Below are 19,793 nucleotides of genomic sequence, written 5' to 3'. Positions count from 1 at the left end.
ACATATGACAATGTTAATAACCTAGTGAGCTTTAAGTAATATAGATTATTCAAATATGTTTTGGTCCTAAATGTTGCTGTCTGCATTACCTCATAACATGTATTATGTATTAGAGATGGATTTACTATTACTGAAAAAGTAGCCATTCTCTGTGTTCTGTGCCTGTGAACCTTTGATTGCACCACTGCTTTGTCCCTGATGCTAGCCTGACCTTTAACCCAGCATAGCCCTGTTGTGCCCCTTATTCTGTCTTATCTTTACCTGTGGCACCTACCTATGTATCTATCTCTAAGCACACTGAGGGTCCCTTACAGTTAGTGTGATGATTGTCTGTAACCATAGATCATTTTGGTTCAAAGAATATTGTTTCAAACCATTGAAGATTTTAAAAATAAACCTGTTATTCCTTAGCCGTTGTGTGTTGTCATGTGTCAACATGAGCACCAGGGGCATACCGTGAACATTTTTATACGCAAGTAAAATATTTGCAATTTTGAAAATGTTTTCCCAGTTTAAAAAGTCCGTTGATGTACAACGTTGAAGTCAGAGCTGTATCTGTAGTTAAATTATTCCTGATGTGTCTGAAATTTGCCATATTGAATTTGATTCTATTCACAACTTTTTTGAACTATTTGTGAAAATTGTGAATCTGTTATTATTCCCAAATATTTCAACTTGTGCACCACTGAGATTCTTCTAATTTAACATCTTGGTCTGGATCCCTTCTGCGGCTTGCCTCTTGTTTTTGGCATGTAGATATATGACCGTGTCATCAGCATACATCTAACAGATAGCAATAGATGGCAGACTTCAGGTAGGTTATTAAAATACAAACTAAGTAACAAGAGGACCCAAAATTTAACCTTGTGGTTCAGCCACATAATTGTCCAAAATGTGTCAAATTTTCTGATCCACATGAACACATTTTTTTCCCTTCTATTTGTTGGATCATTTTATCTTAATATCTTACTAATGCCCATGTGGTCAACTGATTTGAACACTGGTGTGATTATAGCAGCTTTCCAGCAACTGGGTAACACTCCTTCATTAGTGAACCAATTAATGTTTTTAAATAAGAGAGACGAGTGTCTCCTTATGGATTTTAATAAATACTGTGTCCATCCGTTATACACCCTTTGCCCTTGAATCATTGTCATTGGAGAAATAACCATATTTATTTTGGAGTCATTCACTTCTTTAAAAGTCAGAATGGGAGTATCATTATTGAGAGGGGTACTTAGATCCAGAGTCATTTTGAGATAGTTTTGTAGAATCAATAGAATAAGAATTAAATTCTGTTGCCACTTTACTGGAACCATGGGTCACACTTCCCTCATGTTATTTATTGATTTCTTTGGTACTACCCTTTGCTTTATGATAAGCATCAATGACAAATGTTGCTTGTGCCTTTCTGAGCTCTTTAACAACCTTATTTCTCAGTGTGGTAAATAAACACCTCTCATGAACCGCTTTATTCTTGAGGGCATGGTCCCTTTGTTTCATTAGTGACTGTTTATGCTCATTTATTCGAGGTATATCGTTTCTTTGCCATAGTTTGAATTTCATTTTTCTCATAAACCTATGTGGTGGTACTGGCAGTAAAACGGTTACAAGCCAGCCCACCTCCATATATATATCAACAAAAAACATGTAAATCTAGAGATGATGCCCAAAGTCAGCAACTTGGACAATAAACCAATAAACAAATTCCTCTTCAGGGATAATCAAACTGAAATGTGCTCCTGCAAGCCTCAGGGAAATAAAATGTCAAACTGAAGTTGTATCGGGGCTTCAGGTTTTGGAATAAACACTGTTTCCTCACTAGAATGATGTGGGCCAGCAAAGAAAACAAGTTGGGGCCTAAACAGACCAGAGTTTCTGGCTGGCACTCTAATGGGATGAGGTTCATCAGTGAATCAGGGACACATTCAGAATGGAAGAGAGGCAGATTCAGAATGAGGGTGCCATTCCCCACCTCTTTTAAGCATTCACAAAAAGTGGCTGTCAAACATTTCAGAGGGCAAGCCATTCGATAAGGCTCTGAAAGTATGTAGCACTCCGATGACTAATCTGACAGAGAAGACCAGCAACTGTTTGCTGCAAAGTGCATAGAAGCTATTCATTATTTTCCATCAGAATGTCAACTGAACGTCAGTTAGCGTCGGCATATTCGTTTATTTGAAAAAAGACAAACTACGATGTACTTTTTACCACTTATTTACAATTGTATCATTAAGCAAAGCTTGATCTATCAAGGACTTTCTCTGTTTGAAAAATCACAGGCAGCAAGCTGTTAACTGCAACTAATCGCCCAGAAAAAGATCAAGATTTTACATTACAAAACTTCACATAGTTATTGGCAGCAAAAAGTGTGTATTTTCTCATTGGCAAACAAGGTGGGGTGGAGCTGTGGTTCAGACTGAGCTCTCTCTTGTTGGTGCCCGGCTGGTCCTATCACGATCCTTCCAATCCTGGGAGACATCTCCCTGTTGAGAGAACGTCCCTCTACTGTCTTACTTTCCTCATCACTCTATTGTCAGCTGCTTCAACCTTTGGCTGTACCTCGTGCTTTTAATTGTCACTTATTATTTTCCAAGGGCATCATTGTGCGTGCAGGCAAAACATTTGTGTGACATGTTCATCATCTGACAGTCTCATGTGACCTTGGCCTCTTCTTACTAAAGGCACTCTCTGTTCTTTGTCTTATCCTGGCTTTCCTTTCAAATGTATTAACCCATCATAACATGGGGCTAATGCTTGTTTGATCAACAGGATAAGTACACTTCTTTAATAGCACAGTTTATTAGTGCGCAGTAATTAATTCACAGTATTCAGGCACTTCAGTAACACAGTTTGCTAGTGCATAGCAATTAGGTCACAGTGGTCAGGCACATAAACCAGACAGGTAAAATAATAAATCCTAACATTAGAAAAGACTCCAGGAAAGCACCCTGAAAGTCTTCCAGTGTTTGGAATCTCTCTTTTACTGTCTCCGTGCAGTAACAGTTCTCATGGCTGGAAAGTGATCTCAGGGAGATCTTTGTCACTTGTACAGTTGTTTCAAAGTCCAGCATGAAAGAATTACAGGTTTTATCAACAATTTTGTGTATAGGAATTGTTTACTGATCTGACTTTGTCTAGGTTGATAGATCAAACCTCTATTCAGTTAGCTTTCTTTCTCGCTCCAACTAGGAAGAAACCATTTTGTACGATTCGGGGGAAAATCATAATTGTTGACCTTTTTATTTTCTCAAACTTCTTTTCTCAAACGGCAACATGTATTACTTGGCAGGGAGGGTGTTACAATGTGTTTCATGTTTTCAAAGTAAAAAAAAACCTCGACAAAAAAAGACACCTGACAGCGAGGGCATGTGAGAACGCTTTCCAAACTGCCGGTGCTGCGTCGAGCGGAAGCACGGACCGGGACTGAAAGTCCTCAAACCCGCCTTCAAAATAAGACGCTTTCTCCTATATCACTGATAACTTCGTTATGGGTTTAAACTATTATTTTTTTCTAATATTGTAGTTATCCAAGTCCTATGTCCAAGTTATCTGGTATATATATGTATTTAATACTCTCAATCTTGCATAGACATGTTTTACGCCGAAGGTTCCGACAGGAAGTTGTATGTCTTATTATGGCTAACTTTACGCTAGGGTCTTATTCCAAGAGGCGTTCGGCAGACACACGCTCCATTCATCCTCGCGTCTCTATTTACCGGAGTGCGCGACTGGCTTTGTGTAGCTGCAGACGTCCTTAGCCAGGTATGTCGGGCTCAACTTCCCCTCCTCCCTCGGCAGAGGTTGTAGGAACCGAGGGGTGTTTCCCCCCCGGATACAAGCCTTTCAAACCCGAGGAGCACGGCCTGGAGCGCGGGTTCCGTCTCACAGCCTTTTCGGACCTGAAGGGATGAGGCTGCAAGGTCCCGCAGGAGGCTCTGCTCAAACTCCTGGCGGGACTGGAGGCGGACCGGGCCGATGGGTCAGGAAAGGCCGGAGACCAAGTATCGGACTTCAGCCAACAGTTGCCCGGACCCCGACTCGGTAAGGAACGAATTCACAATTAGCATAGTTAGCCATACATCTTGTCAGAAACCCTTATCATCAACGTCAGTTAGCTAGCGTAACTCTTGCTAACGATGCTAGCTTGTGATAAGTCATTTGGCAGCTCATTTGACAGATGGACAGCTATGTGCGAATTAAAACAGTTTGTATTTAGTTATCATCAACCTTTGGATTTGTTACATAACCCACTTGGCTATAGCGAGTTTTAAGTACACATTATCACCGAGTCACATAGTAAGTGTGTTATAGATAGGAGCTAGCTAAGAGTGTTCAAGAAGAGCACACCAGTTTGTCAAATTCCCAGGCGGTAGATGACTCAGCGCAAATGTCTGTGATGCTTTAGGTGCAAAGTTCATGCTCTTGGTATCAAATTTCTTCTAGCAAAGGAGTTTGGCAATCCTGAGCAATCCTGCTGCAATAGCACTTTACATTGCTAACTAACTTAGTTTACTGTCTTTAGAGGTGTAGCCACCTACAGCACGTGTAGTTACAGAGAGTGACCACAGACATAGAAAGCCTGTACTGTTCATACATTGTAATGCAATCCCATGTAACATTTCCTGTAAGCCTCTCTGCCTTTATTAAACACCGCCGCCACAAGCGCGCACACACACCACGAAAGTAGTATTCTCACTTTAAAAAAACCCTGAACACTTTACACAACTCTTATTTATTGTAATGCTATATTCATCGTATTGCATTGAGACATACCGCAACTTTGCCCCCTCGCTGTGGTGTGTTTCCAGGTGTCGGGATGGACTGCTGTGTTATTCCTCTGAGGCATGGAGGACTCTCACTGGTCCAGACCACAGACTTCTTCTACCCTCTGGTAGAGGATCCGTACATGATGGTGAGTTACTGGCAGGTGTTTCCCTTTATGAGTCACTAACATGCACGTGCACCCTGCCAATGCGCAACGTGAAGTGTCCAGGAAGTAAGCTGTTGGAACACACAAATATTTATGGTGACTTGGGCCACCTCTAACAATTACTTTAATCAGCAGATATTCTGCCCAAAAAGTGAGTAAAAAGTTAGAAGTTATGTAAGAGTAATAGTAGTCATTCAAAAGAGAAATAAGACAGGTCTCTTAAAATGAACAACTTACTGTTTATTGATTGCCGTGAGCAGGCTCAGCAGGTGTAGGGCAACACAACATCGTAACATTTTTAAAAAGAGCATTAGTCAGCCATATGAACTGATTATCGTCCCTGGCTGATTATTGTGGCCAATATTCACATTTATGCTACTATCAGTATCAGTGATGTTAACTAATTTATTGCGATGTCTGTGTTGTAATTACAAAGTGCCGTGCGTGGACTGACCTCCAAGATATTAGAAGATTCCAACTAAAAAAGGATGTGAAATATGGCCTATCAAGAATGGATCTTTTCCTTATTTGCTGATTAGAGACTTGCAAAAGACATGTCATTGCCAACTTATATGAATGTCACACAAATAGAGCAACAAATGCTTCTTGCTGAAGGTGATGCTTCCATTAGTGCCTTCGATGACAGTTTGAAAGAATGGTCGAATGTTAGATCTCTGGCACTGGGCGAGACCTGGGAGAGGGAACTGGGTATAGTGATACCAGGACATGTGGGAAAGTATCTTGGACAATGCAAGGAAAATAACGGACAAGAGCTTTACGACTCAGGATATTACACAGAGCACATATTGCTCCAGACCGTCTCTCAAACATAATTATTTTAAAGAAGTGATAACAATTTTTAAATGTGTTTGCTTGTTTTGACTAGTTTTTGCTCTCTGTCTTTCTCTCAGGGTAGGATAGCGTGTGCTAATGTCCTCAGTGACCTCTATGCCATGGGGATCACCGAGTGTGACAACATGTTGATGCTGCTGAGTGTCAGCCAGAAGATGAATGACAAGGTGTGTTTGTAGGTAGATACCAAGGTCTTGACTATGCTTTTATTTATTGATATCTCTTTTGTGCGTATGAGTGAAGTATATTTTTTAACAGAGCTTTGACTGGGGGATTTTACACATGTAGTATCTGTCCCATTTCTCTAAGGTGAACTAGAGTCTTCTTTCATGATTCAGTATCATCTCTGTGTGCATGTACAACACAGGATCGTGAGCGGGTGATGCCGCTGATGATTCAGGGTTTTCGTGACGCAGCAGAGGAGGGAGGGACTTCTGTAACGGGAGGCCAGACAGTGATCAACCCCTGGATCATTGTAGGAGGAGTAGCATCAGTCGTCTGTCAGCCTAATGAGTTTATCATGTGAGTCAGTTAAAACTGTTGCTGAGGTCCTGCATCTTTTATAAGTGGATATAATCATTTGGCATTAGATAACATCTCTATGTACTTCCTTCTAGGGATGTCCCGATCAGGTTTTTTTACCCTGATCCCGATCCGAATCCTTTAATATTTAGTGAATGCCGATGCAGAGTCTCGATCCGATACTTAGCCTTACATAATATCTTCCTGGATAATACAGCTGCATTAAGAAAAAAAGTACCTGCATCCAAGCTGTTCCTTAACAGGTTTTTTTATTTTGGTTGAAACAAAGTCTATACTTTCATAAGACTCTTTCTTATTCTGCATATGCTATTGCAACATTGGCCTACCACCTTCCTTGTGTTACCAGGTGAGTCTGTTACACTGCGCTGTGACAGCAGACCCTCATGCACAGCCAGCAGAAGTATTTGTGAGACGCAGCCCACGCTTCGTAACTCCGTATCATCCGTTGTTTTTTTTCATATTCCTTACGTTGTCACGTTAAATGACATCGACCTGTTGCTTGTCTATTTCACACGCGTTCGGCATCTCTTCAGTTGCCTGTTTTACATGCTCTGCTGTATGAGACCCACCAAACTAGTGCGCATACTGGCACACTGTAACTTGAAAGTAGAATCCATGTAATGTAATGCTGAGATGGTAGGGCATACCGGGGATTCAAAAAGTCCAGATGACGAAGAAAACACTGATCCTCTCCCACGGAGATGGGCTGGTTATCCAGAGTGATTTATTTAATTACCTTCTCTGTAATATTGTATCATATCAAATGATTAGTATTAAATGCAGCTCTTTTGTTTCCCCCTCGCGCAGCAGTCGTATTTCATGTTACATGTTGCTGCTGGACAGCTTTCGAATTTAAGTTATTTCCACACTGCAGACATTTTATCCACAAGTTTACCAGAGTAACGCTACACGCGCGTCTGTGCTCTCTGACGTAAAAAAAAGATCGAAGTTGGGTCCACGTTCAAAATTGCTGATCACCAACAGTGGGAAAATGCCCATATCGGCCCGATCCCGATCCTGCAGATCAGTGTGGGACATCCCTACTTCCTTCTTCTTTCTTTAATGTTATTTTGCGATGAAGTATTTAAAATATGCTTTATTGTGCACCTACCATGCTTAATGTAGTTTTAATTTCAGTTGAAAATTGGGCTCTGGGAAATTATAACACTTACAATTGGAAGATTCATTGATATTAAAAATAATCTTAAAATGCAGCCCTCACATACACAGAACATCAGAATAAAGCCAGGATGCCAGGATACATCAGGACTAGCTACTTTGAACACAATGTGTTTTGGCCTTGGTGTTCTGTTTCTGTTTGCAAATGTGCATGTCAATACTGTCAACTGTTTTGTTTTAAGGATGAAATTTTCTCTTTGTCAATTTCTTAACATTAACTTTGTTTCAGCATCCAACAAATATGTCACTTAGTTTGGGGGGTCACTTAGTTTACTCAATGATATAAAGGTGTCCCTTAAGGAAAAGGGTTGGGGATATTCACAGGCTGGTAAGACCTTGATAGCACAGTTTGTAGATTGCAGTGGTTGAAGTCTCCTGCAACGATGATAATGGCACCAGGCTGAGCAATTTCCTGAGCAACACTGCCTGCTAGTCATAAGTGTGTGTGTTTTTCTTTTTTATTCCAGGCCGGATGGTGCTGTGCCAGGCGATGTGTTGGTTCTGACTAAACCTCTGGGAACACAGGTGGCTGTGAATGCTCACCAATGGCTCGATCAGGTGAGACACTCGACTGCTCATATGAGCAAAATTTGCAGTGTCTGTGCTCCCACTTCTCACCCTCCGCCATTATATGCACCTCCCTGTCTCTGTGTTTATATCCTACCAGCCTGAGAGGTGGAACAAGATCAAGCTTGTTGTCACCAAAGAGGAAGTTAAAGAGGCCTATCAGGAAGCCATGTTCTCCATGGCAACGCTAAACCGGACAGGTACTATACATTTTGTTCCTCATGTCCTGAAATTCGGCAGTCATCACTGATCAAGGAAATGCCTTTACTGTTTACTTTATAACAGATTTTAAATGATTGACTGAACACCCATTTAGCCTGGCTCTACATTTTAGCTTTCTGTCACTTTTTAAAGTTATGATACAAAGTTTGTCCTTTGGGACTCATTCATGTTGATGTTTTGTCCCCAGCGGCAGGGCTAATGCACAAGTTCCAGGCCCACGCTGCAACAGATGTGACAGGTTTCGGGTTGCTAGGTCATGCCAACAACCTGGCAGCACAGCAACGAAATGAGGTGGCATTCGTCATCCACAACCTACCAATCATAGCCAAGATGGCTGCCATCAGTAAAGCCTGTGGAAATCTGTTCAACTTGATTCAGGGCACATCAGCAGAGACTTCTGGTATGAAAACAGATGAACACACAGAAGTGTTGTCTATATATCTTTGAGTAAACACAGTACTATGTATTGGATAGGGCTATGTGTTAAATGCTTTTAATGTAAAGCTGCAGCACTAGGAAATGTTTGCATCAGCAGTGAACCTGCACAGCGCTCTACAGATAAAGCTTTTGCTGCATGACTTCTTCTCTCTGCCTACTTTTCTTGCCTGTCTCTGCTGGCTGCCCTATCAAATAATGGCTCCAAGCCCCTAAAAGATGACTTAAAAAATCAAGATGATATGTTTGTTGTGCTCTGTAACAAGCAAACACATCTGTAGAACCAGATTTGTAGATGAGGTCATCTCTGCAGCACTAGAGTACTTGATTTTAATGCTGTTTGTCACATTTTACCTTTTGTCAAAAGAAATGCAGCTTCTGTGATTTGAATGTTGACCTTGGCCATATTGCAGTTTCATCAAAATCGTATTTGTGCAGCTCTGGTATTTGGCCATGATTTGGTGAAATTAGTATTTGATAGTTTGAAAGCATTTACTATTATAACCACAGTGTTGACCTTAAACCCTTGTCCTCTCCTTTCCTTCAGGTGGGCTACTGGTGTGTCTGCCCAGAGAGCAGGCAGCTAAGTTTTGCTCAGAGATGAAGAGCCAGAGCTCTGGAGCTGGAGGTCAGGGGGCAGCGGGCGGAGCATGGATAATTGGAATTGTAGAGAAAGGCGACCGCCATGCTCGCATCATTGACAAGCCCCGTATTATAGAGGTTCCGCCACGAGGAAGTCAGGCTGCAAATCAGGACAACAGCTCCAACAGCCCTGCTCCGAGCCCCAATTTGTCATAGGCACTGCCGCCCCTCTGACACTGTGTGTGTGTGTGTGTGTGTGTGTGTGTGTGTGTGTGTGTGTGTGTGTGTGTGTGTGTGTGTGTGTGTGTGTGTGTGTGTGTGTGAGAGCGCATGTGTGCGTAAGAGCGCACGTGTGTGTGTGTGTGAGAGCGCATGTGTGCGAGAGCGCATGTGTGTGTGAGAGCGCATGTGTGCGAGAGCGCATGTGTGCGTAAGAGCGCACGTGTGCATGTGTTTCTGTCCATCCCATCGCCCTTTTCAGTTAAAATGCTAAGAGCACTCCTATTAAAACCACCATCATCTTTTCCAGTGAATGAGGGGAATGGTCAGCATCTTTATCCATTTTTGGAAAAAGCAGAGGGGAAAGCTGCTGAAATGAGGCCTAGCTTTCACTTTTTTGGAATCAAATTTGAATTCAGTGTAGCATGCCCCTTCTTAATCCACATGACAAGTGACTATGTATAATTCATCTGAATGCAAAAAAGGTTTATGGAAAAAAAAAAAAATACTTAAAATTCTTAGGACAGAAAATATTCCAAATCATTCTTGCCGGCAAAAAACCATTGAGTGTAAATGTGTGTGTTTGACTATTCTAATTTAACTGGGGTGCTTTGCTGTGGGGAGGTGGAACAGAGGTTTTGGTTGACTTTTTATTTTGGAAGTGGAGGATTCTAATGTTTCATGTTGGTGAATGTTTCATGTGAAAAAGAAATGGTTCATACTGGCACCTGGCTCTGCCCACACGGCTCTTAGGAAGGCTTGAGCAGCTTCCTTTGGACAGTCTGGGTAGCGATCAGAATGTCCTTCTGTGTCAGCTGATTGGCTGTCCAGCACCAAGTCCCTCCCACTTTTCCTTTTATGAAGCTCTGCCTTTTAAACCCCAGCCAACAGGGCCAGGTAGAGTGGATGTTTGCCTTTGGATTAGTGTCGGACTTGAGACTGGAGGTCATAAGCTGTCAGCGTTTGTATATCTCCTGTTTTTCACAATCAATAAAAACATCAACTCACACTGACAAACTGTTTTGGTGTTATGTGAGATTAGTCTGGACAAACTTAAAATGGATGTTGGAGCTTAGAAAAATAATGTGATTAAAAGAAATCTGACATGCCAGTGGGGAAGCGTGCACCATATCTTGGCCCTAGAGCTGGGACATGGTCAGTGAATGGAGCAGGCATTAGTGTTTCATTCCATTTATTTATTTAGGACAACATTTATGAACAGTTCTGTAAATTGTTACCTGGAATGTCAATGATTCCAACTGTTTTGTTCTGCTATGACATACCAGTATGTCAGGAAAAGGGTCTCTAGTAAGAAAGGTTTTCACCCTCCCACATGCCATTTAAATAGAGGGTAAACTAGAATGGCACTCACTACCTTTGCCATGGTCCAACAGTCCCCTTTTGTACTCACTCATGGATACCAACCACCTGCATGAGTCTGCAAAGTCTTTATCAGGGCCTATGCATAATTCTCTGAGAACTGCCCCTCATGGACCTTAGCTCACAATATTAAAGAAAGTGACAAAAATCCTGAATCGTTTCTTTATGCAGATCCACACCGGGATCTATTACAGGCTCAGAGCCGCCCTTCATCAACGTTTGATGGAAATCAAGTCGTTTTTGTGTAATTCTGCTGAGAAACCAACCGACAAATGGACATGGGTGAAAGTGTAGCCTCCTGGGCTGAGGTATTGTACTTAAAAAGAAAAAAGATCTGGAGAGAATCCCTGGTGCCAGGACCATCACTTGATATGTTTGACAACTAACTCATGAACCCATGCTGAGCGTGGTCGGCTACAGTTCACTGTGGTTCAAACAACGTTTCGACTCTGCGTTGTGTGAAGAATGACTAACAAGAGGCTAGTGTGTCGTTTATGCTGCAGTTTATTATCTGTACAGGAACAGATTATGTACTGGGTCAGTCATACAGTTGGCTCAGTATGGCAGCTCACACAGCACACTACAAAAGAATAGCAAGTTATTTCAGCATAGGCTAACTAGCTAACTCAGTGCATTTAAATGAATATTTCCACACTTAAAAGTATAGCAACCCACTCATAACACTTAAAGATTTCCATAACCCATAGTGCATACATGTTCATAAAGAAGGGAATACTGTCACTAAACAACAATGTCGAAAGACACATCCCGTGGTCGTGGAAAAGATGTTAGTTTGTTTGAGAAGGGTCAAATCATTGGCATGCATCAAGCAGAGAAAACATCTAAGGAGATTGCAGAAATGACTAAAATTGGGATAAGAACTGTCCAACACATTAAAAACTGGAAGGATAGTGAGGAACTCCGAGGTAGAATTGTGGTTGGAAAAAAATCCTGAATCGTAGAAAAACAGTAGAACAGGGCTATGTTTAATAGTGAAAGTAAGAGCATTTCCACACACAGGGGAACAAGGGATTGGGACTGAACAGCTGTGTAGCCTTAAAACCACTAATCAGTGAGGCCAATTAAACCTGACTCCGCAGGAACTTGTGGCTGACGCGTGCTCTTCAAAAAGTGTTTATATTTATTCGACAAAAATGCAAAAAGAAAAGACATGCATATTCCACACGATCCAAACTTGTTTCCTACACTCGCCGACCACGGTCAGAAAAACCGTGAGCTCCTCCGGCCATCCCGTCCTCAACACAGCTTAGCTCCTAAAAAAGAACACCATGCCTCACAACCGCATGGCTACCTCCTTAAAGCTGCAGGCTCTTGTTTTTATCCGCCACAGAAATAAACATTACAAAATAACATTCGTCTGTTTTGTGGCGAGCGTAGGGAGGACACAAGACAGTAATATTGAATAGCCTGTGTTCAAAGGGTAGTAGGACTGCAACAACGCCACCTTGGGACTTTCACCCAAAGATTTAACTCCGTCAATTGATCTCAGGACACGCAAGTAAGGTTACTCATCGAGTACTTGGCATGAGACGTGGTTCAGTCAAATACATTTTTATTGTTAAATATTAAAACAATGCAGAGCCCTCACAAATGCAAATGTAAAAAAAAAAATTAAAAAAAAAAGACTATTCAGCCCGAGGCTCGTTGGTGTGGAGAAACTAGTGAGGGAAGGGGTCCAAACTAAATATCGTAAATCACCCGGGCACGTGACACTCACACACACACACTTTGTGAATAACCAAAAATCCCAGGGAAGCACAGCACACAGGGAAGGAAGGGACACCACCACCCTGGTCACCAGCACCACCACCGGCCTCTGCAAAGAAAAGGAACAACGAGAATAGTCAGTGAAACAAAACTAGTATAAAATGGAAACTTGGCAAATTATAGTCAAACAAAATATCTATTGCCCAGAATAAAAGAAAGCAAATGGCACAAATGGTATGAAAACAAAAGTGAACACCACCTGCCCTAAACAAATGAGTCACACTAGTTAATTAAATCAAATTAACCAAAAGGATATCAAAAGTCAAGACAGGTGGGGTAAAGAAAAACAAAAACCAAGTTAAGGTGTCAAAATGAAACTAGACGTCTCAGCGTCTCTGTTATTTAGTTGTGCCACTCCACACAATTATGTGACAGTGGCCTAAGTGCCTTGGCCCCCTGGGGATATGTACTGATCTGCATATTAGTGTACTCCCGTTTGTCGCCTTGCTGCTCATGGTTATGTCATGGTTGTTTGTGTTTTTCTATGCCAGAACTGCGACTTGACTACGGCTTAATAACTATGTATGCGGCTGGGAATGGTGGCTTTCATTCAGCAACCATTTGAACGCAGCGCGGAATGAAAGAAATACTCGATGGTAACCGGTGTCACAAGTTAACCTGGACGCTGCGCACTCAGCCCCACAGCCAACAGCTAACAGCGTCTCCACGCTGCTCTCGAGCCGCTCGGCGGGAACAAACGCCTCATACTGTTCCACCCATGAGTTGTTTGTGAGTACAGCTATTCACGACAAAGATATGAAACCGACAACACGCACTTTTGGACGATTTATAGACAGTTGCGTTTTTTCGGACAGGCATCGTCACAGTCACCTACACTGTCACTGTGTGCTCTGTAGCGCTCGCTTAACAGTGGTCTGGAGTTCGCAGAACTCGGCATCTCCGTGTGGAATAGAAGTGTTTAAGCCACGTCAAAACGAATACATGACTTGGATCGATGAGCAGGGCGATCGGTGTGTTTTTCCCGGTTAGCGGACATGGCCGAGGACCCCTCTCCAGACGGGATTCTCAAACCACTCCTCCAGCACATCAGGGACCCTCGCCAGTTAAAATAAACGCCAGTTAAACTGTCACACCGGATCGGATACACACACACGGCGGTGAGAGAGAGACACACATGCGGCTACCAGCATTTACCTGCAACCATGCTAACGTTAGCGTAAAAATGTATCGACCAAGACCATGCAGACAGAGAGGACACTTACCACCGCAACCCAACGGGACCAGCGCACACCAAGCAGGGCACGTCAGCTCAGCCGCTCTGCAGCAAAACATACATGTGCTATAAGAACAAAAGGGTCAACAACTGGCAACGTGGTAAGGACGAGCAGCGTACAATCCTACCTGCCGAGAGCCAAAACTTCCGGACCGGAAGTGACGCGTCAGACAGGAGCGCAAAGAGAAAGCACCGGGAAGAGCTGCCGCATTTATACTCCGTTCCGCCTACAATGGGTGGCTACCATTGGCTCTCAATTAATGACCAGATACAAAAGCACTCTGCTGCTACATCTGCAACAATCATAGGGCAAATATTAATAAAATAATAATCATAACTTAAATTAACATTCTTAAATGCAATTAAATCATGAAACTAATATCAAATCCAAAATGTACTCAACCATGAACTGAAATTACCATGAAATACTTAGTTACTCATATCGCACCTACACTAATCGAGGAAAAAAAGGCTTTAATTTGCTAGGGAGCATAAAGATTAGACTCCGGAGCAATGGAAGTGGTCATGTGGTCTGATGAGTCCAGACTGACGCTGTTCAAGAGTGATGGGCACATCAGGGTAAGAAGAGAGGCAGATGAAGTGATACACCCATCATGCATAGTGCCTACTGTACAAGCCTGTGGGGGCAGTGCTGTGTTCTGGGGTTGCTGCAGTTGGTCAGGCCTGGGTTCAGCAACATTATGTGCCAAAAGAATGAGGTCAGCTGACTACCTGAATATACTGAATGACCAGGTTATTCCATCATGCATTTCTTCTTCCCTGAAGGCACGGGCATATTCCAAGATGACAATGCCACGATTCGTCTGGCTCAAATTGTGAGAATGAAGAGTGGTTCAGGGAGCATGAGACATCATTTTCACGCATGGATTGGCCATCACAGAGTCCAGACCTGATCCCCACTGAGAATCTTTGGGATGTGCTGGAAAAGGCTTTGCACAGTGGTCTTACTCTCCCATCATCAATACAAGATCTTGGTGGAAAACCAAGACTGGACTGAAATAAATAAAATGCATTAGCTTATCGAAACAATGCCACAGCGAATGCGTGCCCTAATCAAAGCCAACTAAAGGCGGTCCAACAAAATATTAGTGTGTGACCTTTTTTTTTGGTGGCGACTTTTTTTTTGGCCAGGCAGTGTATATATGTAGACGCCGCAGTAACTCACTGGACTGTTTATCGACGTTGCCGCCATATTGGATGTGGCAGGTCTGCCCTGTGAGCAAATACAAGTAGATGTGAAAACTGTGGGTTCTCTCAAATAAAAGCATTAATGTTTACATTTAACTAATTATATTTATGTCAGTACTAATTATGACATCATTGTAGATTTCAGATTTGCACTGTTATATTATCAGTTATCATCATCATCATTATTATTATTGCTGCTGCTTTTTCTTATTTATCACATGTGTCGTGTAAAAGTGCTTTACTTTGTATATTTATTTTGGTTGTATATATTTCTTTATTACATTGTTGGCATGCTGTGGACAGCAGAGGAAGAATTCCATTGTACAGAGGAACATGTTTCTTTACTGTGCATATGACAATAAATACTTTAAAATAAGAAACTGCCACTTGCCATTTTTTTTTTATTTTAGCAATGAAGTGTAAAATTCTACACTTATTTTATTGTCAAGGCTTTCAATCCTCTATTCAAGCCCAAGGGACACCCTAGGACAGATTTGTTTCAACCATCGATGAATGTTTGTAAGGAGTGTTATGCTAAACGGAAACTTAATACAAATATTGATGCATGCACCTAAACAATGCATGTGGATTCAAAGGTGTTTCAAAGTCAAATAAACAACCTTTGTTTTAATAAAACAAACAACTTGGACTTTCTTTCTATTACTTTCGATCTAGCTTCAAGCGTTCAAGCATTCATGTGTGTAAGCAGTTGAAAACAATTGTTCCTTGGCGTCCCCGTCATCACCTACACCTGTGTCCTTTGTCCTAGATGGCGCGCAGTGATTGTGTCCTACTTAACTTTAATGCAATGCCTTGTAGTTCTTTAATTAAAAACAACAAAATGGTCCCTAGTGTATACAATAATATTTTATGGTAAATAAATAAATAAATTAATATGCACAATCTATAATGAAAGTCAGTGGTCTACATTTTGTTTGATCAATATCAAATGAGGACTTTGTGCTAAAATTCAAGATTACTTACTTATTTGCATGGAGGGAAATTTAATGGACATAAAAAGGCTGCCACATAAAAAATGTAGTAACAGATATAAGTGTCAGCATGTTTAAAGGACCATACCAGTGTTACTACAGGCCATTGTCTACTGGAGTATGTCACTTAACAGCTAAAAGAAAATAAAGCAGACTCACTGCCAGTTGCAGTGTCTTATTATGATTTGCAGACTTTGCTCTTTTTTGTCTCAATGATTGTCATTATTAGTACTTAAATAAAGAGAAATCACTTAGCATCAAAACGATTAATCAAAATCAGTTCAATGTAAACGTTAGTGTTTTCACACAGAAAACCCACAGTTTTCTCTTCCACTTCTAGTATTTGTTTACAGGGCAGACCTGCCACATCCACTATGGCGGACGCGCTGATGTATCGCGGCAACGTATGGTTGTCCCCACCCCAACCAGCAGGTGGCAGCATATGATTAAGTAGAGAAACTAAAAGCAGAAGAAGAAATGCGGAAGTGTACGCGGTGTAAACAATCGTGTCAGCAAAATATTGTTCCCCATTTCAAGTGTAACCGGTAATGTTTTGATATTAACAGAAGTATGTTGAGAATGTAGCAAGTGACATGTTAGACTAATTGGTTTAGAACTAGTTGTGTCAGTGAATAAAGGTTTGTACTCTTCTGGTCTGTTATCATTTTGTACTACACCGTATGAATGTATTTATCAGGCGAACGTCCCTAGACCCTATAGTCACTTTCTGTGAATAAGCTAATGTTTAATTTCACGTGTAAACGCTTTAATCTGAGAACCCATGTTGTGTTTTATTTCTGCTGTGTCAGTGTGCGGGTCGGCAGCGGCCGTCATGCCGTATCTGGGCAGTGAGGATACGGTGAGGGAGCTGAGGAGAGCTCTTTCCAACCCCAACGTCCAGTCTGACCATCTGCGCTACAGAAACACCATCCTCAAAGTCATCAGGTAGGATACACACGCACAGCAGAGCAGACAGACTGCTCTCCTGCTCAGCCATCAGCCACACGGACAAAAGACAAAGATCTCTCCTCCGTTCTTCTATCTTACACTCGGTGGCCACCTCAATAGGTACACATATACAGTCTAATGCCATACAATACAGCTGTTGTGCCATAAAATTGGCTTTAATTAGTTGGCCTATTATTTTCCATGTGATACACTCCCTGCTGAAAAAAACATCTGAGACCAGCACCAAAACACAACATGTGCTGGTCTTGCTAGTGACTGATAACCATCAAGACCAGCATATGTTGTGTTTTGGTGCTGGTTTTAGTGCTGGTCTATGCCTTTTTTTTAGCAGGGCTGTCACAGAGGCATTAGTTCAATTGTGAGCAAAAGTCTGACAGCACTTCTCTAATATTGTCACATTAACCCAAAACATAATCAGACAGTTTGAGGATTCAGAAAGTGAGCAAAAGTGTCAGAAGTCAAACTGTCAGTCTAAGCAACCAGTGGCTTTGTCACTTTGTTTTGTGTTACATCATGTCTAGGCTAAAGGTTTCTGATGTGAATGGTACTTTAAAACACTTTACAGAAACTGGATCAGACGTCTCCAAAGCACGATCAGGCAGAGCCACAGTGAGCTCACCATCAGAACATCAATACATCCAGCTTAGTTCACTGAGAGATATAGAAGCAGCGTTCATCACAGATACAGAATGCACTAAATAAACCACAGAGAGTCCAGTCAGTCCCGTCAGAAGAAGGCTGTGTTGTAGTGTCTCAGAGGACGAGGAGCAGTTTCTGAACCACTTCTCAGGATGGAAACAAGGACAAACACTTGAGGTGGGCCAAGAAATGGCAGAATTTCACAGTGGATGATGAAAAAAGTCCATTTACTGATGAATCACAGTGATAGATTAGTGTGAGCAACAGAAGGGTGTGTGTAAGGAGACGAACAGGAGAGAGAATGATACTGCAGTGTTTGTGGAGAAGGATTCATACTGCAGCAGGATAATGAGCCTAAACACACCCACTGAAGTCCAAAGAAGACCAAGAAGTCCTCACTCTGACAATGTTAACACAAAGATAAACATATACACTTCTTAAAAGAATTAATGGCACTTCAGGGCTGTAGTGTTAAATTGAAATAGATTGTACAGGTGTTCCTCATAAAGTAGCGAGTAAGTGCATGTGCAAGACATTACAACACATGGACTGATATTTTCAGGTATGTTATACAATAAATCATTATTCAATTACTTTGGATAGGCAACTGGCAGGATAAAGTAACCAGTAAGACATCGTACCAGAGTTAATCTTAGTCTTATTATGATAGTGTTGATCTTCCTCTGCATGGTCGGTCTGTCCTGGTTATAGGGGGTTTGCCATGGAGCTGGTGACTCATGTTCTCATTTTCTAGCAGCTATTTGAAGTTAATGTTATAAAGTTGCATTTTGATCTTTTGGGCTGATGCCTATACTGATATTGGGCAGCACAAAAATAATACATCCATAAATCACAGATATTCTTATCCACACGGAATATGGACTGAACTCTCAACTCAACTCAACTTCATTTATAAAGCACTTTAAACAGCCACAGCTGGGAGTGCTGTACATAAATAAGAAATAGAATGTAAAACATAAAAAACATAAAAGACAATATAAAAACAATAAAACAATAACAATGTTAAAACAATAAACAACTAAAACAAGAGCAAAGTCTCATGCTGTGTTGAATGCCAAAGAATAAAAGTGGGTTTTAAGATGAGTTTTAAAAATGGATAGTGAGGGGGTTGTCTGATGTGCAGCGGGAGGGCGTTCCATTCCACACAAACCCTTGTGAAAAAGATGTGCATAAAAGAGGCAGGATATTTTACAGTAAACACAAACTGTATCATCTAAAATGGCACCAGAGCACTGCCACAGTTAATGCACTCAGCATTTAACAGTTATGAATTACCCAAAGAAATTTCTGTTTTGTACCACTAGCGGCATTCATTACATCTGAAGGCCTGTCATCTCCTCTTTTCTGAAATAGTCCCTTAAAGTCAAGCATCTGAAGAGTTCTTGACTCCCAGATCATAGTTAACATTTAGGTCCTGAAAGCTCTACCTGAGGGTTAAAAGTGGAGTCTGGTCTGCTTTGTTCAGACCGAATCAGGCTTTGCTTTGATTATCTAGGGTTGTGTAGCGGTGTGGGAGGACACAGCTCATCATTGTTTGCTCCCTGAACTCTGCTTGGACAGCGCTGTTTCTGTTAACCTGCAGACCTGATCACAGATTTATCTGATTGACCACATTGGTGTCATCGGGTACCATTTTTCCAAAAGTTCACTCTGTCATGAACTTATTGCCTGCTGTATGCACAGCTGCTGCCTAAATGCACTACCCACACTCAAAATGAATTGGATTGCTTTCTTTTTCACCGTAACCCCTGACTTGTTTATCCGTGAACTGTTGATTTTTTTCTCCTGATTTTTATGCTCCTATCGAATTTCTCCCTCCTGCACTAATTATTTTTGATTTCACTCCCCTACCTCACTGTCGCAGGGCGATGTCCCAGGGTGTGGATGTTTCAGGCCTGTTCAGTGAGATGGTTAAAGCATGTGCCACAGTTGACATAGTCCAGAAGAAACTGGTTTATGTCTTCCTGTGTTCCTATGCAACTTTAAACCCAGAGCTGTCTCTGCTAGTCATCAACACGCTGAGGAAAGA

General features: G+C 41.7%; 2 protein-coding genes and 1 long non-coding RNA gene across 3 annotated transcripts in view; 2 read left to right on the top strand and 1 right to left on the bottom strand.

Annotated features, from left to right (window-relative positions):
* Nucleotides 1–3,647: 3,647 nt before the first annotated feature.
* Nucleotides 3,648–9,642, top strand: sephs3 (selenophosphate synthetase 3). The gene is made up of 8 exons (XM_030424301.1): nt 3,648–4,044; nt 4,812–4,915; nt 5,845–5,952; nt 6,153–6,307; nt 7,975–8,065; nt 8,175–8,274; nt 8,484–8,696; nt 9,279–9,642. Exons 1-8 carry the CDS (start codon nt 3,768–3,770, stop codon nt 9,527–9,529), a joined length of 1,299 nt encoding a protein of 432 aa, XP_030280161.1. The 5' UTR covers nt 3,648–3,767; the 3' UTR covers nt 9,530–9,642.
* Nucleotides 9,643–11,398: 1,756 nt separating this feature from the next.
* On the bottom strand, nt 11,399–14,109 carry LOC115585708 (uncharacterized). Its single transcript, XR_003984745.1, has 3 exons — nt 14,063–14,109; nt 13,924–13,979; nt 11,399–12,749 (listed from the first exon to the last, which is right to left on the bottom strand). It is a non-coding gene; the product is annotated as an uncharacterized LOC115585708 (long non-coding RNA).
* A 2,486-nt stretch (nt 14,110–16,595) lies between these two features.
* The window catches only part of ap4b1 (adaptor related protein complex 4 subunit beta 1), a 33,288-nt gene continuing 30,090 nt past the window's right edge, over nt 16,596–19,793 (top strand). The window contains exons 1-2 of the mRNA XM_030422696.1: nt 16,596–16,773; nt 16,945–17,080. Of these exons, the coding sequence (XP_030278556.1) occupies nt 16,968–17,080 (113 nt within the window). The 5' untranslated portion in view covers nt 16,596–16,773; nt 16,945–16,967. The remainder of the gene's footprint in view (nt 16,774–16,944; nt 17,081–19,793) is intronic.

Source organism: Sparus aurata, chromosome 7, assembly GCF_900880675.1.
Source record: "Sparus aurata chromosome 7, fSpaAur1.1, whole genome shotgun sequence".
NCBI classification, from domain to species: domain Eukaryota; kingdom Metazoa; phylum Chordata; class Actinopteri; order Spariformes; family Sparidae; genus Sparus; species Sparus aurata.
Note: the sequence above shows the minus strand (reverse complement) of the source record. Positions and strands in the feature narration are given on the sequence as shown.